Source organism: Chiloscyllium punctatum, chromosome 5 (assembly GCF_047496795.1).
Source record: "Chiloscyllium punctatum isolate Juve2018m chromosome 5, sChiPun1.3, whole genome shotgun sequence".
NCBI classification, from domain to species: domain Eukaryota; kingdom Metazoa; phylum Chordata; class Chondrichthyes; order Orectolobiformes; family Hemiscylliidae; genus Chiloscyllium; species Chiloscyllium punctatum.
Window position 1 is genome coordinate 7,354,462 of NC_092743.1, and position 27,663 is coordinate 7,382,124.

The 27,663-nt window shown below is 45.5% G+C and overlaps 1 protein-coding gene across 2 annotated transcripts; it reads right to left on the reverse strand.

Annotated features, from left to right (window-relative positions):
- Positions 1-260: 260 nt before the first annotated feature.
- aqp4 (aquaporin 4) lies at positions 261-22,004 on the reverse strand. 2 transcript variants are annotated; one of them, XM_072569724.1, is made up of 6 exons: positions 21,786-22,004; positions 17,213-17,621; positions 9,146-9,310; positions 8,970-9,050; positions 6,764-7,090; positions 261-578 (listed from the first exon to the last, which is right to left on the reverse strand). In XM_072569724.1, the coding sequence occupies exons 1-5, from the start codon at positions 21,881-21,883 to the stop codon at positions 6,812-6,814; spliced, it is 1,032 nt and encodes a 343-aa protein (XP_072425825.1). In that variant the 5' UTR covers positions 21,884-22,004; the 3' UTR covers positions 261-578; positions 6,764-6,811. The 2 variants fall into 2 exon arrangements, with proteins under 2 accessions (XP_072425825.1, XP_072425824.1); XM_072569723.1 differs by lacking the exon at positions 261-578 and having other exon boundaries at positions 2,058-7,090; positions 21,786-22,003.
- Positions 22,005-27,663: the final 5,659 nt, after the last annotated feature.

Consider the following 27,663-nt stretch of genomic DNA (forward strand, 5'->3'; position numbering starts at 1 on the left):
GAAAAGCCAAGGACACAATTACAGAGAATGTATTGCTGAGGTCAAAGCTGAAAAACGAAAAAGATTATCTGAATCATTTATCAGGTTGTTGCTGGGGAAGCTTGCTGACCATAAACTGGTCAACTTGTTTTTTGCATTATGGCATTGACAAGTCCATTTTATTGACTGTGATGTCTGATAGTTGTAAAACTCCCAAGTCAAAATGAACTCTGCCTCTCTCTTAACTGGCCTCCTATATAATAACCCCACGTTGCCACTTGTTGGTTTCTCTGTTAAAATAAATCACATGTGCCTTCAGGTCCTGAGTAATTTCCTGCACACACACACACACACCCCTCCATACACACACGCGCACACATACATACATACGCACACACACACAGGCCTCCACTTGGAATGTTAAAAAAAGGGAGCACCACTTATGAAAGCTGGGCAATCCTTCAGTTAGCAGAAGCTCATTGCAGTGTTGAAGATGTAGTCGAGATGTTTTGATTGCTCCCATAGCAATATCCAGCAGTAATTCCACTCATTAGTGTCAGCTTTGCTGCAAGTTGTATTCTTTGCAATCCCGTTGCTTCCTATAGAGAGAGGGATCAACCTGAATGAATTTAATGAGGCAGCCCCGTTCAATTAGTCCACAGAGGAAGCTGATGTACTGAAAGTATTTCTTGCTGCTTAATTAACAGAGCAACGTTTCATAAAAATGGAAGTAGATTGCAACATCCCAGTCTAATCACAGACGCACTGGGGATCAGATTGGGAGGGGATTTTATTTCTAAAACCACATGATCATCATTTAGACTACGCTCATTTGGAAAATCACAAGCTTTCATCAGGTTGAATGGGTCAGGTTCTGTAATGGGCTGCATGGGCTATTAGTTAAGCTTGCTTCACATCTTTGAAACTGCAAACCAATAGTGTGTCCAGACATGACCAAAGATTCAACACTTGGTACGCTGTTATATGCAGAAAGAGGCCATTTCACCCCTCATATCCAAGCTCAGTTATGACAAACAGATCTCAGCTCATCCAATCATTCCTAGCGTTGAAAAAACTTAATCTCACGTCATCTCTGACCTTTCCTGGGTCTTTTTTTCTCAAACTTATTTTCTAAATCAACCTGTACATATTGACGAAACATGTACATGGAGGTACTGTTCCAGCATCACCTCCTTTCTCTTAAACTCTATGCTTTGACCAGTAAAGGTAGGTATCCCATATGCCTTGTTACCCACTTTATCCACCTGCTGCGATACCCTTAAGGGACCCAGTGTATGTGCTTTCTGACTTCAAAGGTTCTAACTCTGGATGGAACCTGCAGCTAGTTGGCTGGAAACCTGGATTCAAGGAGGTCAACGGGAGACACCCTGCAATCATGGATGATCCCTGTAGGACCAGTAACTTCTCAAGCCCCCCCCCTAACTTTGAGTTTCCACAAACGGGTTTACTGTGAGGGAAAAGCTCTGTGTGTTACTCTGCAAGACATATGAAGAGTCAACGATGTGTGCGAGGTATTTTTTAAGAGCGCACTCTATGGTATCTTGGTTTCCTGAGTTAGGAGTTGAGATGAAGGTGAAGATGTGTTTGTTAACATATTAGCTCGTTCAAAATGACGTTGTGAGCGTTTCTTCTGCTGGTTTTTTTAACCATCGTTCATGGGATGAGGGCATCACTGGTTGGACCAATATTTATTCCCCAAAGGGCAGCTATGAGTCACACAGAGGCCAGACCTCTTTGCTTAAAGGACTCTAGTGAAGCAGATGTATTCTTTTTTTTATATAACAATGGCTTTATGGTCAGCGCTAGGCTAACATTTAATGAATTTAAATCGCACCATCTACTATGGTCGGATTTGAACCCATATCCCCAGAACATTGACCTGGGTACCTGGATTTCTAGTCCCATGACATCATTCCTGCACCACTGCCTCCCCCATGTATCACTTAACAACACTTGCATGATTACTGCCTCTGAAATAAAAACAGAAATTGCTGGAAAACTCGGCAGGTTCGGCAGCATCTGTGGAGCGGCAAACAGAGTTAACATTTTGAGTCCGATATGATTTTTTTTCAATTCTGAGAAAAATCCACCGAGTTTCTCCAGTGCTTTCTGTTCTTATTTCTGCTATCTAACAGTACTTTGCTTTTACCCTGCCCTGGGCTGTCTTCTTGCGAATTATCGATGTTGTTTTAACCACTAGATGAGCGTATAGCTGCACATTCATAATCTCACAAGCATTGAATGGGATTATGGGAATGGGAATAGGGGTCATTGAATGGGAACAGCTAAGTCATCTGAAACTACCTTTATAAAAGTAATTTCATCCTGCCTTTTCCATTCACCATTGATACAAAGAAATTGAAATAACTCCACAGAGGCTGGTATCTATTACCATGTCATCCTTTATTTACACATGACCAACCCTTGACTATGTACTGCCTCACACACAGTCAGGCACCAGAGTGTCAGTACCTCTGACACTTATCCCTTTTCTATGTCAGTCAAGACTCCCAGCTTGAACCAGATTAACAGCCCCAATCAGGGAACTGATATTCTGAGGTCCAGTTGGCTGATCTCTCCACAATCCTATGAAGTGATCTAGAAACTCGCCATCTTCCCCCTTCCCTACCTCATTTCCAGAATATTCCAGGCTCTGTAAAGGAGAAAGTATTAATCTCAGGTGAGCTTGGCTCCACAGGCTTTCCATAGAATGCGTTGTGAGTTCATCTTGGGATCTCTGTGCTCTGCTCCTGACCTTAGTTCAGCCTTGGTTTGAACATGAGTGAAAGAGCTGAATTCCAGAGATGTCGTGAGATTGGCCAAGTGTAGCATTGAGAAACCCTGACAAAATATAGGAAGATGGTTGTGGTTGTTGGAGGTTAGTCATGTTAGCTCCGGGACTCCCCTGCAGAAGTCCCTCAGGGTAGTGTCCTGGATCCAACCATCCTCAGCTGCTTCATCAATGACATTCCCTCCATCATTTGATCAGATTTGGGGATATTCACCGATGATTGCACAGTGTTCAGCACCATTCACAACTCCTCAGATACTAGAGCGGTCCATGTTCATGTGCAACAAGATCTGGACAATATCCAGGCTTGGGCCAACAAGTGGCAAGCAGCATTTGTGCCACACAAATGCCAGGCAATGACCGTCTCCAGGAAGAGAGAATCTAACCATTGCCTCTTGAAAGTCAATGCCATTGTCATCATTGAATCCCCCACCATACACCTCCTGAGGGTGAAGAGGAGAGGGTAGGGAGGTGGGGCAGCAGTTATCATTGATCAGAAACTGATACAGCACTGTGCCTACAAAAGGAGCGCAACAGCTAGAAACTCTGCAGCGAGCAACTCCCCTCCTGACTCCCCAAAACCTGTCCACCATCTACAAGGCACAAGTCAGGAGGGTGATGGAGTACTCCACCTTTGCTTGGATGGGTGCAGCTCCAACAACACTCAAGAAGCTCAACACCATCCAGGTCAAAGTAGCCCATTTTATTGGTTCTCTGTCCACCACCTTCAATATTCACTCCCTCTAATACTGATGCTCAGTAGCAGCAGTGTGTACTATCTACAAGACGCACTGCAAACATTTGGGAAGGTTTCTCAGACAGCACCTTCCAAACCCACGACCACTTCCATCTGGAAGGACAAGGGCAGCAGGTACATGGGAACACCACCCCCTGCAAGTTCCCCTCCAAGCCACTCACCATCCTGACTTGGAAATATATCACTGTTCCTTCAGTGTCGCTGAGTCAGAATCCTGGAATTCCCTCCCTAAGGGCATTGTGGGTCTACTTGCAGCACATGGACTGCAGCGTTTAACGAAGGCAGCTCGTCCCCAATTTCTCAAGGGGCAACTAGGGACGGGCAATAAATGCTGGGCCAATGCAATAGACAGTGCACCTTGCTTCTCTAAATAATCTTTTTTAAAAAGCTGACACTTTACCCAATAATTTGCAAAGGAAGTGGGAATATAGCATTGAGTTGGATGATCAGACATGATTCAACTGAATGGTGGAGCAGGCTCGAAGGGCTGAATGGCCTCCTCCTAGTTTCAATGTTGATGATGGTGTAGGGAAACATGCATCACAAGACTTTCTGTATTTTTGGCCCTTGGAAGAAGATTTAATTAGCCTACCTGAAGTAAAGTCTTACAAACATTTCAAAACAACAACACATTAGGTTAAAGTGCAAAGAGTTTAAGAAAATAAAACTCAGGCAGCTACATCTCCGATAATTCAGAAATGAAATCCAGAGATCATAGTTCATTCAAACTATGCCTGGTTTTTTTTTCAAATCTACAGAGTGAGACCATTTTAAACTTGGCTACCAACCTATTCAAATGGCAGAAAGGCTGAACATATCTATTAGATACAAAGAACAGTATACGTCTCCTTTTAATGAAACATGAATTGAGATAAACTAGAAAAAAATGACTAGTAATAAAGCCTCACTTGGTATAACAACAACAGCAGGCATCTACATAACAGCTTAAAAAAGGATGAGCCTTCAAAGGTGCGGCACAGCGATGTTGTCAGTGAATCTCTGGAGGAGATATTATGGCAGGTGACCAAAAGCTTTGTCAAGGAGGTAAAGGCAGAAAACAGTTGGTTTTATATAGCGCCTTTAGGACTTCAGTGGATCCTAAAGTGATTGATACAGTCACTGAAGTAATTTAATATAGTCATTGAAGTGTGATCAGTGCTGTAATATGAGGAACATAGTAACCAATTTTTGCACAGCCAGCTCCCACAAAGGGGAATGTTCTAATGACCAGGTAGTCTGTTAATGTGATGGTCAGGAAACCCAAATCGACTCCCCTGCATGGGATATTTAACACGTTCAAAATCACACAACACCAGGTTCTAGTCCAACAGGCTTATTTGGAAGTACAAGCTTTTGGAGCGCTGCTCCGTCTTCAGGAAGCTATGGATTGCTGAGATAACCAATTCACAATTAGTGTTGTGGCTACCTGACGAAGGGGCAACGCTCTGAAAGCTAGTGCTTCCAAGTAAACTTGGAGGACTATAACCTGATTTTGTGAGATTTTTGTCTTGGCCACCCCAGTCCAACACTGGCACCTCCAAATCATAACACACATGTGACAGGGTCAGTCTAAGGTCCTCTCCCCCAGGGTTCCCTCACAAAACTACATGGCAGCATCAGCTTTTGTTTCTTTATAACCTGGATCCCCTGGAGCAGGATTGAAACCCCTGATCTTGCAATTCATTCAAGTTGATAGTGCTACCAACTGAGGCGCAGCTGAAACCAATGACTATCGGTTAAATTGATACTGAAGAGAGAAACAACTTGTCGAAACTGTGCAGCATGCATCAGGGACTCGTGCAAGAATGTTGATTCAACATTGCATGGCCTGCTGATTGTCTGTGGTGTCATGGAGAATGGCTCAGAGAATTATTATCCTCTTTGCTTTCCCCTGATTGATAAAAGGAAGAATATGCTTGGACATGTTCCTCTTGCCTGCAGGGTGCAGGTGAATATCTGTAAGTGCATCTGAGCCCCAGTGTGAGCATCAACGCTAATTGTGAATTGGCTATTTCAGCAAGGCACAGTTAGTTGCATGGTTACATTCCCAGCAGCAGTGTCATCGGAAAACATTCAGCAGAAACATAACCACCCTTGCATCTTACGTTGTGAAAGACTTTCAATGGTAACTGGTTCAATCCAAAATGATTCATCACCATCCGTAAAGTTTCACTGGTAACGAGGCACTTGGAAGGGCATTGGGTCAAGGAACCTTTCCATCACTACATAATATAATCACATTCTTCAAAATAAACTTCCGTATAAATATCTGAGTGAACTGGATAAAAGGGGATCCACCAACCAACTGACTCAAATATGACCTGGAGGAGATGACTCCTGCCGCACAGCACCAGGCACCCAGGTTCCTGGTGAAGGGCTTAGATGCCTGAAACATCAACTCTCCAGCTCCTCAAGTGCTGCCTGACCTGTTGTGCTTTTCCAGCACCACACTTTTCGACCCAAGTTCAATTCCAGCCTCAGGTGGCTGTCTGTGTAGAGTTTGCACGTTCTCCCCGGGTCTGTGTAGATTTCCTCCAGGTGCTCCAGTTTCCTCCCACAGTCCAAAGATGAGCAGGTTAGGGTGGATTGGCCATGGGAAATTGCCCAGAGTGCAGACTAGATGGATTAGCCATGGGAAATGCAGGGTTAGAGATTGGGTGGGGTGCTCTTCAGTGTGGACTCGATGAGCCAATTGGCCTGCTTCCACACTGTCAGGATTCAATGACTTCATCCTTTTGTGTCACCTTCCTGAAATATTCTAAAAATAATTGTATCATTTTTACAACAGATTTGATAGAGATTTTTTAAACCATGAGGGGACTGGATAGAGTTGATAGGGAGAAGTCATTCCAACTCATAAAGGAAACAAGACTTAAAGTGAGCTGTAGCTGAAGCAAGGGTGAATCCTTCCTCACCCAGCTAGCAGTTAGGGTGTGGAATGCACTGCCTGGGAATGTGAGGGAGGCAGATTCACTTGAGGCATTGAAGAGGGGCATTGGACAGTTATTTGGATAGAAATAGTGAGCAGGGACATGGGGAAAAGGCAGGAACCTGGCACTAGGGGATTGAACTGGTGCAGGCATGATCGGCTGAATGGTTCCTCCTGCACCATTCTGAGATTCGGTGAATGAATAATTTCTCTAACAGTTGTCAAAGAGGTACACGGTACCACGTATTTACAACAGATCTGTTTCCTTTAGAGAAATGACACTCACACTCAAGAGTTTGCAATCCTCGTCTCTGCTTTCCACGCCCTTTGCTAGTCATACAGATGACAGAAGTTCTTTTGTGACATCTTTTTCCATCTTATCCTCATTTTTATCCATGGCAATGATTTCAGAACCTCCAGGTTTGATGACCAAGTCCTCGTATTCAACAGCTTGGCTCCTGTTGTCCTCTGCCTCAATGCATTTGTCGCCGGGAGGTTGTATAGGCTTAAGAATATCCTTAAGATAGTTCTTCAGTTCTTTGTCTGGGCAGAAGAGATATTCATACAAGGCGGCAGCAATGATTCCACCCATCATAGGGCCCACCCAGTAAACCTGTAGGTAAGGAGGGAAGTGGAATAACACAATGAGAAAGGTAGAGACATTGAACCTCAAACATAGGGGTGGGTCATTGGGCTTGGGTTGGATTATAAGACTGAAGAGTGATTGGAATTGAAACATATGGAAGAGACTCAGTGGTTAGCACTGCTGCCTCACGGCGCCAGGGATCGAGGGTTGATTCCACCCTCGGTCGACTGTCTGTGTGGAGTTTGCACATTCTCCCCGTGTCTGTGTGGGTTTCTTCCGGGTGCTCCGGTTTCCTCCCACAGTCCAAAGATGTGCAGGTTAGGGTGGATTGGCCATGGGAAGTTGCCCCATAGTGTCCAGGCATGTGCAGGCTAGGTGGGTTAGCCATGGGGAATGTGGGGTTATTGGGTGGGTCTGGGTGGGATACTCCTCTTCGGAGGGTCAGTGCAGACTTGATGAGCTGAATCGCCTCTTTCTGTACTGTGGGGATTCTATGAAGGCTTAAGAGAGTCAACAAATACTACAAGAAAGGAGACCCCCCCAGGCTGGAGAATCTTGAACATGGGCTCAGTCTCTGAAGAAGAGTCCAGCCTTTTAGCACTGAGATGAGGAGGATCCTTTTCACTCAGAAGGTGTTGAGTTTTTGAAATTCTCTGTCCCAGAGGGCTGTGGATGCTTGATTCTGGAATCACTAGATGTTTATGTGTAAAAGTAAAATCACCACAGCCCTGCTCTCTCATTAGACAGAGGCAACTGGCAGTATTTTATACTGAGACTCACCATGCCTCAGGGCAAGGAGAGACATTGGGACCTACACAGGATATTCAGCCAGTGCAGGAATTGAATCAATGTTGTTAGCATCTCTTGTGTGTTGGAGAATCCAGCCAACTGAGCTAACTGCAGATTTTAAGGGAATTAAGACATAAGATGGAAATGGAGAAAGTCAGATTGAGGACAATGTTTAGCCATGCTTATTGAATGGTGGAGTTGGTAAGACTAAACTGCCTGCTCCAACTCATTGTTGTCTTAAGTCGATAGATGTGGAGCTGGGCGTGCACAGCAGGTCAGACAGCATCTGAGGAGCAAGAAGGTCAAAGTTTTGAGCTGAAACCCTTCATCAGGACTGCTCCCCATCTGCTGTGCTCTCCCAGCCTCACATCCATTGACTCTGACCTCCAACATCTGCAGTCCTTCCTGTCTTGTATTGTTTTAAGCTCCAACAGGTTTAGGCCACACTGCCTACTGGAAACCTTTGGCAGCTGGTAGTGTCTAATGTGGGAGGGAAGTGGATGTCATTCTGTTCATTGCTCGCTATGACACTCGATGGACAAAAAAAAAGGAGGAATTTATTTACAAAGCGACTTGTTGCGATCTGAAGTGCATTGTCTGAAACGACAGTGGAAGCACATTTAGGAACCATTATGGAGAAGATAGAAATTGAATGGGAAAATATGTAAGGCTAGGGAGTGGCCAGAACATGGTTTACAGCCCCTTTGACCCATGACCACTTCCATCTAGAAGGACAAGGGCAGCAGGTAGACGGGAACATCACCACATGCAAGTTCCCCTCCAAGCCACTCACCATCCTGGCTTGGAAATTTAACTCCATTCCTTCAGAGTCACTGGGTCAAAATCCTGGAAATCCCTCCCTCAGGGGCATTGTGGACTGCAGTGGTTCTAGAAGTTGTCTCACCACCGCCTTCTCAAAGGGCAATAGAGATACCTGGCCCAGCCCACCATATCCCATGAGTGAATAACTTTTTAAAAATCTTGGTATCAATACATCACTGAAGGAGGCCGTTCAGCACATTGAGTCTGGGCAATGTGCCAATTTGACCACATAACCTGCAATTGGAAAAATTTGTAATTGCATTATTGCTGCTAATGACGAGTGACTGATAATTACCCAATGGTTTTCCCATTTCCCTGTAATAACTGCAGGTCCAAATGATCGAGCAGGGTTCATACTCGCTCCCGTGTAGTTAACCTGGAGCACAGGAAGACAAGTCAGCAGGAACTCTGAGGTATATAAGCAGCTTGCAATCAATCCCAATTGATTAAAAGGTGGTTCAATACACTTACTGCAAACAGGTGCCCAATGACCACGGACAGACCAATGGCTAAAGCTGTTGACCCTTTGAGGTCATCGCGCTTAGAATCACATGTAGCAAAGATGGTGAACACCAGCTGGAATGTAATAAACAGCTCGACCAATAGACCGTGTCCTGCCGAAAGCTTCCTGTTTATCTGCAACATCAAGAAGAAGTTTTGTCAGCTGCTCCGGGGTTTAGAGTGTTTTGGTTTTAAGGCTTGGTTTGCTTAATCTAACCATTTTCAGAGACTTTTTAACAAACGCCTGAACTCTGTTGACCTAACAGGGCCAAGAGGTCACTTTGTGGCATTATCTTTGAAGGAAGCTATCTTGGGCTGGCATGCTAATTATCTCAAACACGAACAAACTAAACTCTCAGTCAGAGCCAGCAACAGATGCTTGACTTCAAAGGTACCTCAAGGGGCTTTACTCAAAGGATAAGTAATTAATTGTCAGTAATGAACAAGGATTGTATTGTTAATTCATTTTCAGTAATTACACTAGCTCTGCATTTTCAATATTAGAAGGTAGAAAACAGAAGCAGGAGGAGGCCATTCAGCCCTTCGAGCCTGCAACACCATTCAAGGTGATCACAGCTCATCATCCAACTCAGTCCCCTGTTCCCACTTTCCCCACATTCCCTTTGGTCATTTTAGCTCAAAGAACGATATCTAACTCCTTTTCCGATGTAGAGTTCAATGTGGATGCCCAAAATGGACAGGTATCCTCTTGCTTGTTTGAGACATAACACACTCAGTAATGTTTGTTCAATGTGGGCATCATTGGCCAGGCCAGCATTTAGTGCCCATTCCTAATTGCCCAGAGGACAATGAAGAGTCACCCTACTGCAGTGGGCTTTTACAGTTTTTGTTGAATATGTAAATTCTGATTAGTAATTCAATAAGTGCAGTGTTTTGTATGATTGTATTCAGTGACGTTTGACATTATTCACAAACTCACTGCCCTAGCTTTGCTTGGTGGTTTATTTCTGCTGAGCTTGAAGCAACTAGAGAAAACATTGCTTAAGGGATTAATTCAAAACTTTCAATGAGGAAAGCTCAACCAAGATGAACTAATTTAAATCATCTATGCTCCACTTAAAGTTCACAATCATTGGAGTCATAGAGTGATAGAGTCGCAGACCCTTCAGTCCAACCCGTCTATGCCGACCAGATATCCCAACCCAATCTAGTCCCACCTGCCAGCACCCAGCCCATATCCCTCCAAACCCTTCCTATTCATATACCCATCCAAATGCCTTTATGTCAAATTGCTTGTTCTGTTTTACAGGAATTTGATAAGGATTAGTAATCCAGAGAGCGAAGATATTGCTCTGGGGAAATGGGTTCAAATCCTGTCACAGCAGCAACTGGTGGGCGGCACAGTGGCGCAGTGGTTAGCACTGCTGCCTCACAGCGCCAGAGACCCGGGTTCAATTCCCGCCTCAGGCGACTGACTGTGTGGAGTTTGCACATTCTCCCCGTGTCTGCGTGGGTTTCCTCTGGGTGCTCCGGTTTCCTCCCACAATCCAAAGATGTGTACGTCAGGTGAATTGGCCATGCTAAATTGACCCTAGTGTTAGATTAGATTAGATTAGATTAGATTACTTACAGTGTGGAAACAGGCCCTTCGGCCCAACAAGTCCACACCACCCCGCCGAAGCGTAACCCACCCATACCCCTACATCTACATCTACCCCTTACCTAACACTACGGGCAATTTAGCATAGGTAAGGGGTAAATGTAGGGGTATGGGTGGGTTGCGCTTCAGTGGGGCGGTGTGGACTTGTTGGGCCAAAGGGCCTGTTTCCACACTGTAAGTAATCTAATCTAAATTCAATTCATAAATCCAGAATTGAAAGCTAGTCTCTATGAGCATGAAACGACCATCGATTGTTGGGAAAACTTACTGAAGTCTTTTAGGGGAAGGAAATCTTCCAACTGGACCTACAGGTGATTCCAGAACCTGAGCAATGTGTTTTAACATTGAGAACAGGCTATTCGGCCCTTCAAGTCTGCTTCACCTTTAAACATGATTATGGTTAATCCTCTATCTCAATATCCTAATCCTGTTCCTCTCCAAATCTATTGACGACTTTAAAATCTAAATATTTATCAATCACACTTACTTGTGGCCTCTATTCCTGATGAAGGAAACGTCGATTTTCCTGCTCCTCGGATGCTGCCTGACCTGCTGTGCTTTTCCAGCACCACTCTAATCTAGAATCTGCTTTCCAGTATCTGCAGTCCTTGTTTTTACCTTACTCTTACTGTCCCTAATGATCAAGCAAGATCCTGAAATCAAGGACAATTTGAAATGGGTAGAAAGAGTCAAATCCCAGGGGAAAAAAAGTTACGTTCACACACACTGAACCTCTCATCCAACAATGGACCAGATCTTTTATTTGAGGACCATCGCGGCACATCAGGCTTAGAAATCTTTTCTGCTCTTATTGCCTACTATCAGTGTGTTGGAAGGATTGTCCCTTTGCTGATCAGTTGATTTGGCATGTTAGAAACATCCTATCAACTCTTGAAGTGGTCTTGAGCCTGGAGATATTAGCTCAGGAGCAGGCTCATCACCCAGTGTGCCAAGAGACTCCTCTCTGTACAAATACAACCCATTATAGAAATACCACCAAGGTCACATCTGTCCTGTCAGGAGAGAAATCTGCGCCCTTACCCAGTCTGGCCGATGTATGACTCCAGACCCACCATGATGTGGTTGACTCTTAACAGCCCTCAGAAATGGCTGAGCAAGGACTCAGTTGTTCAACTGCTGGAAATTCTCAAAAAAGCATCAAAAGGAGACTGACCACCTGTCATTGACTAAGGTTCCTGAGAGAATGGAGAACAGTCATGTTGAACCTACACACACCTCATTGCATCAGGGAAAGGGGGTGGAGCAGGTAGGGTAGGGAGGGGAGGGCAGTGGAGTGGAGAGGTGGTGATTGCACAATTGGGATGGCTGTCTCACTGACTAATCAAGCCACAGCCTGACATTGTAAGATATGATTCTGTGAGTATGACTATGTCCCAGACACCACCATCCCCATCACTATCCCTGGATATGCCCCATCCCACCAGCAGGGCAGACCCAGTACTGGTGGTGGCACCGTGGTATGCAGTTGGCAGAGAGTTGCCCTGGGAGTGCTCAGTATTGACTCTGGACCTCATGGCAACAGCTGAAAGACAGGCATGGAAACCTCTACCTGGTTACCCTATACCCTCCTCCATCAGCTGATGAATTGGTCATCCTCTATGTTGAACAATTCTTTATGTTGAAGTGCTGGGGCTGGCAAAAGCACAAAATGTACTCTGAGTGGGAGGATTTCAAAGCCCACCACTAAAATTGGCACAGCAGTAGCACTGCTGATCGAGCTGGTCGGGTCCTAAAGGATATAGCTGCTAGACTGGGTCTGCAGCAGGTGGTGAGGGAACCAACAAGAGGGAAAAATATATTTATGCTCAGAGCTCAGAATATCAGTGCAAAGATAAGGCTGAAGCATTCACAGCAATCTTTAGCCAGAAGTGCTGAGTAGATGATCCATCTCTGCCTCCTCCAGTGCTCCCCAGAGTCACAGATAACCAGTCATTAGCCAACTCGATTCACTCCACACAGTAATGGTTGGAGGCACTGAATACTGCAAAGGATTTGGGCCCTGACAACATTCCAGCAATAGAACTGAAGACACGTGCTCCTGAACTTGCCGCTTCCCTAGCCAACCTCTTCCAGTACAGTTACAACACTGGCATCCATCTGACAATATGGAACATTATCCCGCTCAGTACACAAAAAGCAGAACAAGTCCAACCCAGCCAATTCCTGCCCCATCAATCTCCTCTCCATCATCAGTAAAGTGATGGAAGATGTCACCAACAGTGCTAGATTAGAGGGGTGCTGGAAAATCACAGCAGCTCAGGCAGCATCTGAGGAGCAAAAAGTCAATGTTTCAGGCAAAACCCCTCATCAGGAATATACTCTGATCTCCAGCATCTGCAGTCCTCACTTTCGCTGAGTTGATCCTCATCAACTGTGCTATCAAGCAGCACCTGCTCAGCAATAACCTGCTCAGTGACACCCAGTTTGGGTTCCGCCAGGGTCAGTCAGCTCCTGACCTCATTGCAGCCTTGGGTCAAACATGGACAAAGGAGCTGAATTCCAGAGGGGAGGGGGGAGGGACAGCCCTTGACATCAAGGCTGCATTCGACTGAGTGTGGTGTCACGGAGCCCGAGCAAAACTGGAATCAATGGGTATCAGGGGGCAAACTCTCTTCTCGTTGGAGCCATTCCTGGCACATAGGAAGATGGTTGTGGTTGTTGGAGGTCAGTCATCTCAGCTCCAGGACATCTCTGCAGGAGTTCCTCAGGGGAGTGTCCTCGGCCCAACCACCTTCAGCTGCTTCATCAATGATCTTCCCTCCATCACAAGGTCAGAAGTGGGGATGTTCACCAATGATTGCACAACGCTCAGCACCATTTACAATTCCTCAGATACTGAAGCAGTCCATGTTCAAATGTAGTAAGATCTGGACAATAATTCAGGCTTGGGCCGCTAAGTTGCAAGAAACATTTATGCCACACATTCAGTGCTGTCAACAACCAGCTTGGACAAGAGAGAATCTAACCATTGCCTCTCAATATTCAATGGCATTACCATCACTGAATCCCTTACTATCAACATCATGGGGTTATTATTGACCAGAAACTGAACTGAACTCACCATATAAATAGGTAAAAACAATGACTGCAGATGCTGGAAACCAGAGTTTAGATTAGAGTGGTGCTGGAAAAGCACAGCAGGTCAGGCAGCATCCGAGGGGCAGTAGTAGTAGTGGTATAAATACTACACCATATAAATACAATGGCTACAAGAGCAGGTCAGAGGCTATGAATACTGCAGCGAGTAACTCATCTGACTCCCAAAGGCTGTCCACCATCTCCAAGGCACAAGTCAGGAGTGTGATGGAATACTCCCCATTTGCCTGGATGGGGGCAGCTCCAACAACACTCAAGAAACTCGACACCATCCAGGACAAAGCAGCCACTTCATTGGCCCCACATTCACAAACATCCATTCCCTCCACCACCGATACTCAGTAGCAGCAGTGTGTACCACCTACAAGATGCACTGCAGAAATTCACCAAAGATCCTCAGACAGCACCTTCCAAACCCATGACCACTTCCATCCAGAAGGACAAGGGCAGCAGGTACATGGGAACACCACCCCCTGCAAACTCCCTCCACCACTCACCGTTCCTTCACTGTCACTGGGTCAAAATCCAGGAATTCCCTCCCTAAGGGTATTGTGGGTCCATCTACAGCACATGGACTGCAGCGGTTCAAGAAGGCAGCTCACCCCCACAGTGTAAGAGAGCAGACGATGACACATCCCTCCCAGATCGTCTCAACTCCTTCTATGCTTGCTTTGAGCAGAATTTCAGTGGAGAGGTAACACCTATCCCTGGGGTCGGGGAGTCCAGCACTAGAGGGCATAGGTTTAAGGTGAGAGGGGAAAGATATAAAAGAGACCTAAGGGCCAACTTTTTCACACAGAGGGTGGTACGTGTATGGAATGAGCTACCAGAGGATGTGGTGGAGGCTGGTACAATTGCAACATTTAAGAGGTATTTGGATGGGTATATGAATAGGAAGGGTTTGGAGGGATATGGGCCGGTGCTGGCAGGTGGGACTAGATTGGGTTGGGATATCTGGTCGGCATGGACGGGTTGGACCGAAGGGTCTGTTTCCATGCTGTACATCTCGGTGACTCTAAGTCCTGACAAACCTATCCCAACAGTCACTGCATCAGAGGTCAGATCAGTTTTCCTTCGTGTGACTCCAAGGAAAGTGAGGGGACCAGATGGAGTACCAGACCGTACACTTAGATCATGCGCAGATCAACTGGCAGAGGTCTTCTTGGACATCTCCAACCTCTCCCTGTACAGACCACTGTCCCTGCCTGTTTCAGGAGGGCCAACATCATCCCTGTACCTAAGAAGGCTCATGCAGCATGTCTCAATGACGACCGCCCAGTGGCCCTAACTTCAGTGGTCATGAAGTGCTTTGAAAGGCTGGTCATGGCATTAATCAACTCCAGCCTCCCCACGACTCTTGACTCACTCCAATTTGCCTATCGGACCAACAATTCCACATCAGATGACATACCCCTTGCCCTTCACTCCTCCCTAGAAGATCTTGGCACCAAGAACAGTTACGTAAGAATCCTACTCATTGACTAGAGTTCAGCCTTCAATGCTATTATCCCCTTGAGACTGATTACTAAACTTAGTGATCTCTGTCTCAGCCCCACTCTCTGCAACTGGATCCTCAGTTTCCTGACCCACAGGCCACAATCAGTGAAGATTGGGGACAATATTTCATCCTCACTAACACTCAACACTGGATGCCCAGGGGTGTGTACTCAGCCCCCTGCTGTACTCACTGTATATCCATGACTGCGTCGCCAAATACCAGACTAATGTCATTTACAAGTTCGCTGATGACACCACCATAGTCAGTTGAATCTCAGATGGCGACGAAACAGACTACAGATGGGAGGTGGAAGACCTGGAAAAATGGTGCACTAAGAACAACGTAGCTCTCAATGCCGGCAAAACCAAGGAACTCATTATTGACTTTCAGCGGGATGTTACTCATGCCCCCCTACACATTAACAGCACAGAGGTGGAATGAGTGGAGAGTGTCAAGCACCTGGGAGTGGTCATCCACAACAAGCTTTCTTGGACTCTTCATGTGGACGCACTGGTTACAACAGTGGACCCAACAACATCTCTTCTTCCTCAGGCAGCTGAGGAAATTTGGCATGACGGTGAATACCCTCGCCAACCTTTATAGGTGCGCCATCGAGAGCATTCTGTCTGGATGTATCACTACCTGGTATGGCAACTGCACCATTCAAGATCAGAGACGGTTACAGAGAGTGGTGAACTTGGCCCAGACAATCACAAAGGCCAACCTCCCATCTAGAGAATCCATCTACCAGGCCCACTGTCAAGGAAAGGCCACCAGCATTCTCAAAGATCCATCCCACCCTGGTAATGTTTTTCTACAACCTCTACCATCGGGGAGAAGGTACAGAAGCCTGAACACACACACATCAGTCGGTTTCCAAACAGTTTCTACCCTACTGTTGTTAGAATACTGAATTGACTCACAAACTCTTAGCATTTGCCTGTACCTGTGTTTTTGTTTTTGCTGCTGTTTACCTATTATTTACTATCTACGCTACTTAACTCTGTGATCTGCCTGTATTGCTCACAAGACAAAGCTTGCCTCGGTACCAACTGTGCCTCGGTACACATGACAATCAATTCAATTCAATTCAAGGGGGTAACTAGGGACGGGCAATACACGGTTGCTCAGTTAGCAATGCCCACATTTATGCATCAATATATGAAAAAACAAAGAGCAATTTCAAAGGTTATCTTTCTGGTTTGGAAAATGAAAGTATGAATTAATTGCTGTCATAACCTTAGCAAATCCCAAAGCATCTTGGAGGCAAATATACTCTTGATCAATCAGTGAATCGAGGATTACAGGGAAAAGGCAGGAAAGTGGGTGGTGGATCAGCCAGACTCCATTGAAGAGTTGAACAGGCTTGAGGGGCTGAATGGCCTACCCCTGTTCCTATTTCTTATGGTCACCCTTCTGAAGTACCATCACTGCACTCATTGGATCTAGGAATACCAGAATGTAGGAATTCCACAGTGAGATTCCACAAACAGCATTATGACGCTGAGATAATAGTTTGTTTTACTCATTTTGGTTGGTGGGTGATCCTGGGCCAAGATCCTCGGAGACACTGCTCTGCTTTATAAAACAGAGGCTATTGTTCAATTGAAAGCATGGAGGGTGCAGAGTCAACAATGTGGAATGCTCTCAGTGCTATCCTGCCTGGGGCAAATTGCTTGAGGCTGGGGTGTTCCCCACCGAGTCACAGCTGAGTCTGTTACCAGCATGGTTGGCAATGATGGTGTCCTGATCAACCCCCATTGCTGCCCATTCAGCTGGTTGCCCTCTGAACTTGATTTACCTTGGTTACTCCCAGTTCACCCGCAACACGGGATGGAGTGATCAGGTAGAGGATCCCAGCACCAGATATGGCACCCAGGCACTGCCCGATGATGTAGAAGATTCCCTTGGCCAGGCTTAGCTTCCTTGTGCACACCATGGCAGCAGTTACCACTGGGTTCACGTGACCCCCACTGATGTGACCAAAGCACTGCACCATGGTCGCGATGCTAAGTCCGAAACATAGAGCAATGAGGACAATGTCCAAAGGTGCATTTTCATCTCCCCAAGAGATTGTAGAGCCCAGGCCGAGAAGGACGAAGATGAGAGTCGCCAGAAATTCCCCAGAAACTGCTCTCCAGAACTGTTGCGTCCATATTCCTTTGAAAGCCGCCATAGCTGCCTGACACCTACACAGTGCTGAGGACTTACTGGAAGGAGCAAAGGATAAGGAAAAGTTAGTACTTTGAGAACATCAGACCATATGACCTGGAAACAGAAGTAGGCCATTCAGCCCACAGAGTCTACTATCCCATTCAATGAGATTATGGCTGATTTGATCACCCTCATACCCACCTTCCAGCCTTTTCCCTATTACCCTTCATTCCCTTCCTGATTAAAAATCTGTTTAGCTCAGTCTTGAATGTACTTAATGACCGAGTCTTGAAAGCCTGGTGAAATCTGATTTCAATAAAATCTCAAATAAAAATATGGTCTAATATTGAGCATGTGATCATTGTCAATTGTCATAAAAACCCATCTGGCTCACTAACGTCCTTTAGGAAAGGAAATCCACCACACTTACCTGGCCTGGTCTCTTAGCAAGAACCCCAAACCAGGTGACCAGGAGAATTCATTTTTAACGCAGCAAGTTATGATCTGCAATGCATTGTCTGACCAGAAGGTGGAGGCAGATCCAATTTCCAAAAGTAAAGTTTCAGATTTAGCTTTAGACTTTATTCACACTGACATACAGGAAGGCGGTGAAAAGTTTTCAATATCACCACACACGGCGCAATCTTAGGTACAAGCGCCTAGGTACAAAACCTTCAGAACAAGGTGGAGAGAAATAAGGAGTCAAGTTAAAAGTTAAAGATTATAGTCACTCACTGAAAAAGGGGAAACTTTCAGGACATTGGAGGAGTGGGACCAATTCGATTGCTCCTTCAAACAGGACAAGAAGGGCTGAAAGGCCTCCTGCTGTGCTATATTGTTCTGTGATTCCCTAAAGACGCTAGTGAGTTTCACAGACATCGATTGTGAACTTGTTCCTGTCCAGTGATGAATATCACTCCTTGCCAAACGTAGGTCCCATGAACAATGCTCAATACTGAAGTAAGGCCACAGTACATAACTGAGTTCCAGCCTACACTACCTCCTAACAGTAATCAAAACCTGCATTCCCATAGCACCTTTCAATGTAGTAAAGCCGGATCGTCACAGGAGTGTCATCAGTAAAAATGTGACACCCAGCCTCAAGGGATCAGGTGTCAAAACGTTTGGGCAAAGAGGGAGGTTCTTAGGAGCATTTTAAAGGAGGCAAGCAAGACTACCAGTAAACAGTTAGTGATGCCTAGAAAGGGTTGGCATTATTTAAGTACCTTCAGACAGAGGTGGAAACAATGAAGTTTTATCTTGCACCTTTTGTGAATAATACTTTTCACAAGAGTTAAACTTTTTGAAAAGAGAATGAGACAAAAAATTAGAAAGGGGAACATTTGCTGGACTGCTTGAAATAGCAGGAGCTTTAGAAGTGATTGGATTGCAGCAGAAAGAAAAGGGCTGAAGGGCCTTTGGATGTGCTGCATTATTCTACAAACCATTTGTATTGCTGATTGCTCTGATGTGCTTGTTATTTTTAACTGATGGAATAAGATTCTTGTTACTAAAATGGAGTTAATATTTCTTAACTGAGTCCTTCTATTGTTTGACCATTGAGTAGAGTAGTTGTTGAGGGTGAGGGAGTTCAAAAGTAGAGGACTTTGTTTAAGGTGAGAGGGGAAAGATATAAAAGGGACCTGAGAGGCAACTTTTTCACGCAGAGGGTGATACGTGTATGGAATGAGCTGCTAGAGGATGTGGTGGAGGCTGGTACAATTGCAACATTTAAGAGGCATTTCGATGGGTACATGAATAGGAAGGGTTTGGAGGGATATGGGTCGGGTGCTGGCAAATGGGACTAGATTAGTTTAGGATATCTGGTCGGCATGGACGGGTTGGTTTGATAACTCAATGACTATATTGTTAAATCTTCTCATGCCATCGTCCCCCCCAATCTCACAACCTTGTTCTCAACTGTGGCCTTCTTGAATGGTTCCCGGGATGGGACACTTCTGTGATGAGGACAGATTGAAAACGTTGGGACTCTTCTTCTTGAGAGGAGAAGAGCAAGAGGAGATGTGATAGAGGGTTTCAAAAAACAAGCCCATCAGAACAATCAGCAATACAAATGGGTTTGTAGAATTATGCAGTTTGGCCCATCGTTCTGGTGTTATTCAATCATTCCGGAAGCTCCCTGATATTCCATGCAGTCCAGCAATGTTCCCCTTCCTCAGTCCCTTCTCCAAAGGTTCAACGCTTGTGAAAAAGTTAATCATGAAAGACAAAACGTTAAAGCGTTTTGCAAAAGGAGCAAAATACGAGGTGAGGAATAAGTGCGAATACTTCGGCTCTGGAATGCACTACCGGGAAATGTGGTGGAGGCAGCTTCAGCTGAGGCTTTCAAGAGGGGCATTGGATGGTTATTTAAACACAAACAGCATGTAACATTGCAGGGAAGAGGCAGGGGTTTGGTACTAAGTCAAAATGCTCAGAGAGCCCGTGCAGGCACGATGGACTGAATGGCCTCCTCCTGCAGTATAGCCAATCTATGACTCTGTGATCTCCAGTCCTGGTCTGGTTTGTAAGACCAGTCTTATTGCTCCATTATTGACAGTTGTGTCTTCAGCTGCCTGTAAACTAAGCTCTGGAATTTGCTCTCTCTCTCTCTCCCATTTTCCAACTTTAGCTCCATACCTTAAAACCTGTCTCTTTGATTAAGCTTTTGGTCACCTGCCTTACTGTCTCCTTAAATGGGGTAGTGCCAAATTTTAATCAACTCCCTGTGAGAGCCCTACGATGTTTTATGATATTAAAAACAAGTAGGATCACCGCAGTCCCACTCCCCCATCACAGAGAGATGACTAGTGTTGTTTAACCAGATGGTCATGTCATCTCAGGTAAGGGGAGAACATAAAGATGGGGGAGCCCTTTATAGTAACCTCAGCCAGTACGGGGATTGAACCCATGCTAGTGGCATTACATACCAGCCATTCAACTAACTGAGCTAACCAACCCCAAATGTTCACACTGCTATAAAAATGCAGATTCTTATTGAAAGGAAGTTGGAACAGTCAGGTCTGTTTCTGTGCTGTATGACTGAATGGATGAATTTTAACCAATTGGCAACTGATTTCACTCAAAGACTTCCCAGACTTACATCAATGAACCAGCCATGGACAGACTGTTAATGAGAAGAGGTTGAGTAGGTTGGGCTTGTACTCACTGGAGTTTAGAAGAATGAGAGATGACCTGATTGAAACATATGTGATTCTTAGGCGACTTGACAGGGGAGATGTGGAAAGGTTGTTTCCCCTCAGGGGAGAGTCTAGGACCAGAGAGAATAATCCCAGAATAAAGGGTCACACATTTAAGACAGGAGGAACTTTTTCTCTAAGAGGAGAGTGAATCTGTGGAATCCTATGCCACAGACGTGAAAGAACAACACAGAGACCTGTGTCCCATCACCAAGTCCCCCTTTAATCACACGTGGAGAGTCCCAGACACTGACCCAGCTCCCTCAGAGCCAGCTCTCAGAGTGAACAAAACCTCTGACACTCCTGTTTCTATCTGTCAGTCAGGGTTCCCTGATTGGACCAGATTAACAGCCCTAATCAGGGAACTCAGATTCTATGAGGTCCACCTGGCTGACCTCAATACAATCACTACAAGAGGGGCTGTTGAGGCTGGGACATTAAGTATGTTCAAGGTTGAGACAGACAGGTTGTTAATCAGTGAGGGGAGTCGAGGGTGATGGGGAAAAGGCAGGAAAGTGGAGTTGAGGATTATCAGATTAGTCATGACCCCATTGAATGAAAGAGCAGACTCAATGGGCTGAATGACCTACTTCTACTCCTCGGTCTTATGGTGTGGCAATGAAATCAGGAAACACACAGTTCTGGATATTAACAACACACAACATGCCTCACTGGTCTAACTTCAAACTAATAAATTTCCTAACAAATTTACATTGTAAAATGATTTTGGGATATAAGCTATTATCAATATTTGAGCAACCCACCCACAACCCATTTGCTAAACTTGAACATTAATTCAACATGCCTGCTTTCAGTTTAATATAACTTGCCATTATTCAATCACTGAATAATATCATGTTGCCTTGCCACTTCTGAAAGTTGCTTCCAATTTTAAAACCCATTGAATTTACAGTGACTTATTTCAAAGTTATATTCCTTTCTTTCTCACAAAATCTATTTGCGAGACCTGACAGATCTCAAACTTGATCTGTATTAGGTTTTCAAAGTTCAACTAAATACCTTGCAGTCGATAGATACACAGATGTTACAGGAGGCAGAGATTGGACCGAGTGCTGGGACTGAGATTCCGGCTTGATTCCTGGGTGCGGGCGATGCATTGTACTCAGCAGTCCCAGCAGCTCTCTTTAATAGCAGCCTGACGGTGGGGGAGAGAGAGAAAGAGAGAGAGAGAGAGAGCCGTCCCACGTCTGGAACAGGGTAATACCAGAATAACGAGGGTAGTTCTGCCCCAGGTTCTGTCCAACACAGTCTGACCTAATGCGACTCTGCCTTAAATAACAAATGCTTAAATAACAGACCAGCAAATACCACACACACACACACACATACGTATTTATAGACACAACCTCATAATCACTTACACTCGCATATACAAGCGCCCACACACTCACAGACTCACAAGCTCATACACACACGCTCACATTCACACACAGACATACGAGTTCATACACATGCATTCATGCACAGAAACACACACATTCACACACACACTCACACACATTCACACACACACACACATTCACACACACACACACACTCACACACACATTCACACACACACACACATTCACACACACACACACACATTCACACACGCACACATTCATACACACACTCACACACACACACACACACACACACACAGACTCACAACCACATACATACGCACACGCACACGCACATTCACACAGAGATACGCACTCAGACACACATTCTCGCACACACACACACATTCACACACACACACATTCTCGCACACACACACATTCACACACACACACACACATTCTCGCACACACACACATTCACACACACACACACATTCTCACACACACACACACATTCTCACACACACACACATTCACACACACACACATTCTCGCACACACACATTCACACACACACACACATTCTCACACACACACACATTCACACACACACACACATTCTCGCACACACACACATTCACACACACACACATTCTCACACACACACACATTCACACACACACATTCTCGCACACACACACATTCTCGCACACACACACATTCACACACACACACACATTCTCACACACACACATTCACACACACACACACACATTCACACACACACACACACATTCACACACACACACACACATTCTCACACACACACATTCTCGCACACACACACATTCACACACACACACATTCTCACACACACACACATTCACACACACACACACATTCACACACACACACATTCACACACACACACATTCACACACACACACACATTCTCACACACACACACATTCTCGCACACACACACATTCTCACACACACACACATTCTCGCACACACACACATTCACACACACACACACATTCTCACACACACACATTCTCGCACACACACACATTCACACACACACACACATTCTCGCACACACACACATTCACACACACACACACATTCTCACACACACACACACATTCTCACACACACACACATTCACACACACACACATTCTCACACACACACACATTCACACACACACACACATTCTCGCACACACACACATTCACACACACACACACATTCTCACACACACACACATTCACACACACACACATTCTCACACACACACACATTCACACACACACATTCTCGCACACACACACATTCTCGCACACACACACATTCACACACACACACACATTCTCACACACACACATTCTCGCACACACACACATTCTCACACACACACACATTCTCGCACACACACACATTCACACACACACACACATTCTCACACACACACACACATTCTCACACACACACACATTCACACACACACACATTCTCGCACACACACACATTCACACACACACACACATTCTCACACACACACACATTCACACACACACACACATTCTCGCACACACACACATTCACACACACACATTCTCACACACACACACATTCACACACACACACATTCTCACACACACACACATTCACACACACACATTCTCGCACACACACACACATTCTCGCACACACACACATTCACACACACACACACATTCTCACACACACACATTCACACACACACACACACATTCACACACACACACACACACATTCTCACACACACACACATTCTCGCACACACACACATTCACACACACACACATTCTCACACACACACACATTCACACACACACACACATTCTCACACACACACATTCTCACACACACACACATTCACACACACACACACATTCTCACACACACACACATTCTCGCACACACACACATTCTCACACACACACACATTCTCGCACACACACACATTCACACACACACACACATTCACACACACACACACATTCTCACACACACACATTCTCGCACACACACACATTCACACACACACACACATTCACACACACACACACATTCTCGCACACACACATTCTCGCACACACACACATTCTCACACACACACATTCTCGCACACACACACATTCTCGCACACACACATTCTCGCACACACACATTCTCGCACATACACATTCTCGCACACACACACATTCTCGCACACACACACATTCTCGCACACACAGACTCACAACCACATACATACGCACACGCACATTCACACAGAGATACGCACTCAGACACACATTCACACACACACACACATTCACACACACACACACATTCTCACACACACACATTCTCGCACACACACATTCTCGCACACACACACATTCTCGCACACACACACATTCTCACACACACACATTCTCGCACACACACACATTCTCGCACACACACATTCTCGCACACACACATTCTCGCACATACACATTCTCGCACACACACACATTCTCGCACACACACACATTCTCGCACACACAGACTCACAACCACATACATACGCACACGCACATTCACACAGAGATACGCACTCAGACACACATTCACACACACACACTCACACAGATTCACGAGCTCATAGAAACACATTCACATGCATACACACATACACCCTCCGACACTCATTCTCTCACACACACACATTCACACATATAAACACACAAACTCACAAGCTTATATACACACATTCATGCCTACACACACACATATTCACACACACCTATTCCCACACACAGACTCACAAGCTCATACACACAAATGCACACCCACTCAGACTGATACACAAACAGTGTCACAGATTGTTTCATCGCAGAAGGGAGGCCATTCAGCCCACCACTGCCTGCACTGGCTCTTCAGAGCAGCATCATTACTTAGTGTGGTGAATGTGCGGAATTCACCAGTCCAGAGCGCAGTGGATGCTGGGACAGTGAATACACTTAGGGAGGAATTAGACAGGTTTTTAATTAGTAATAGGTTTAAGGATTATGGGAAATAGGCAGGAAAGTGGAGATGAGATCAGCTATGATCGTATCAAATGGCAGAGCGGCCTTGAGGGGCTGAATGGCCTACTCCTGCTCCTAGTTTTTCTGATCTTTAATGAAAAAGTAAATGGACTAGTTGTGCCTTCTAAACAGCTTACTATGACCACCCATATTCTTTGCTGTCTTGGGAGTTAGGAGATTGGAATCTTGCATTCCCTCACCACTACCAGCTCATACCTCCAGGAGGATAATGATAGCAGATATGGGCAGAGGCATTGGGCTCACATTCCCAAAATCAGGAAGGGAACACAACCCATGTTCCCCTAATCCACTGCGCACTTGCAAGCCCGACAGTGGGACCTCCAGATGCAGGGTTAAAAATGTTACTAACTGAGCCACTGCTGAAGACAGGAGAAAGTGAGGACTGCAGATGCTGGAGGTCAGAGCTGAAAATGTGTTGCTGGAAAAGCGCAGCAGGTCAGGCAGCATCCAAGGAACAGGAGAATCAACGTTTCGGGCATATGTTCCTTGGATGCTGCCTGACCTGCTGCGCTTTTCCAGCAACACATTTTCAGCACTGCTGAAGACACTTCAGATCACTGACTGCAATTGTTTGGGGTGTGGTATTAACCTCAGGACCTATTTACTCTATCAGCTTGTTGCAAATGAAGGGGTGCTATCCCCAGTGTGCAGGTCAATATCTATCCCATAAAATGGCCATGGATGTGCAGGCTAGCCATGGGGAATGCAGGGTTACAGGGATAGGGTGAGGGCGTGGGTCCTGGTGGGATCGGTGTGGACTCGATGGGCTGAATGGCCTGCTTCCACGCAGTAAGGATTCAGTGGTTCCATGTGACTCAGAATCAGGTGATCAGGTTATCACCACATTGTTGTTTGTGAAAGTCACTGTGTGTTCTGTTCCCTAGCTTCCAGCAGGGGCTACCCCTCAATGACTGGGACAGGCTGAATTTACAGAACGCCCTGTCAAAATGAACTTCCTTTTATGTTATTTATCACTTACAGGGGCAAGCCATCAAATCATTGGGTTTTCTTTCTTTCTGTCTTGGAAAATCACCAGTGTATTTCACCTCAGCAATGGAGAGAGGCTGGATACAAGGTAAAAACAATGACTGCAGATGCTGAAAATCAAATACTGGATTAGTGGTGCTGGAAGAGCACAGCAGTTCAGGCAGCATCCAACGTTAGATGCTGCCTGAACTGCTGTGCTCTTCCAGCACCACTAATCCAGAGGCTGGATACACTCAGGCTGTTCTGTTTGGTTGAGGGGGGGACCTGATAGAGGGTTATAAGGTTATGAGGGGCATAGACAGGGTTGGGGGAACAGAACGCAATTGTTCCCGTTAGTCAAAGGGTCAATAACGAGGGGACATGATCTTAAAGTGGAAGGCGGGAAGTTTTAGAGGGGATTTGATGAAAAAGGGTTTCACCCTGGAGCTCTGGAATACTTTGCCTGGGAGGTGAGGAAATCTAACAAACTTTAAAAAGTACTTTGATGAACATTTAAAGTATAAAAACATTTAAGGCTATGGGTTTAATGCGAGTATTGGGATTAGTGTAGGTAGTGGTATATGTTTGTGGGACACACTTGATGGGCCAGAGGGCCTCTTTCTGTACTGATTAGATTACTTACAGTGTGGAAACAGGCCCTTCGGCCCAACAAGTCCACACTGACCCGCCGAAGCGCAACCCACCCATACCCCTACATTTACCCCTTACCTAACACTACGGGCAATTTAGCATGGCCAATTCACCTGACCTGCACATCTTTGGACTGTGGGAGGAAACTGGAGCACCCGGAGGAAACCCACGCAGACACGGGGAGGACGTGCAAACTCCCCACAGTTAGTCGCCTGAGGCGGGAATTGAACCCGGGTCTCTGGCACTGTGAGGCAGCAGTGCTAAACACTGTGCCACCGTGCCGCCCATGTATGCTTTTGTATGTATGTTTTATGGAGAGGATACCTGAAGGATCCTGAGGAGACTCCACTGGGTAGATGCTAAGATGGTGTTTTTTTCTTGCATTAAAAAATTGCTGGAGAAACTCAACAGTTCTGGCAGCATCTGTGGAGAGAAAGTAGAATTAACATTTCGAATCCAGTAACCCATCAATCAACGATGCAGAGATGGTGTGAGGAAAACTCTTATATATTATTGTTGTTTGGAACCCAGTGAGTTTGGGTTTTAGTTTTCCAGTTCTGTGAAGCGTCTGACTTGTTCTTTTTAAAAGATCAGAAAGTCATTTGGACAGTGAGTTCAAAACTGCACTTGCAAGATGACGTGGTTTTAGCTAAATGACCAGCAAACGAACTGGGAGATTATCATGAAAGTTTTTAGATTAGATTAGATTACTTACAGTGTGGAAACAGGCCCTTCGGCCCAACAAGTCCACACCGCCCCGCCGAAGCGCAACCCACCCATACCCCTACATCTACATCTACCCCTTAC

Excerpts from the sequence above, each read along its gene's own strand:
- aqp4 (XM_072569724.1), bottom strand. The coding sequence starts at position 21,883 with ATGCATCGCCCGCACCCAGGAATCAAGCCGGAATCTCAGTCCCAGCAC. Across the intron at positions 17,622-21,785 it reads GTGTATCTATCGACTGCAAG|TAAGTCCTCAGCACTGTGTA; the intron begins GTATTTAGTTGA and ends TGCTCCTTCCAG. Across the intron at positions 7,091-8,969 it reads GGAAATGGGAAAACCATTGG|GTTTACTGGGTGGGCCCTAT; the intron begins GTAATTATCAGT and ends CCTTACCTACAG.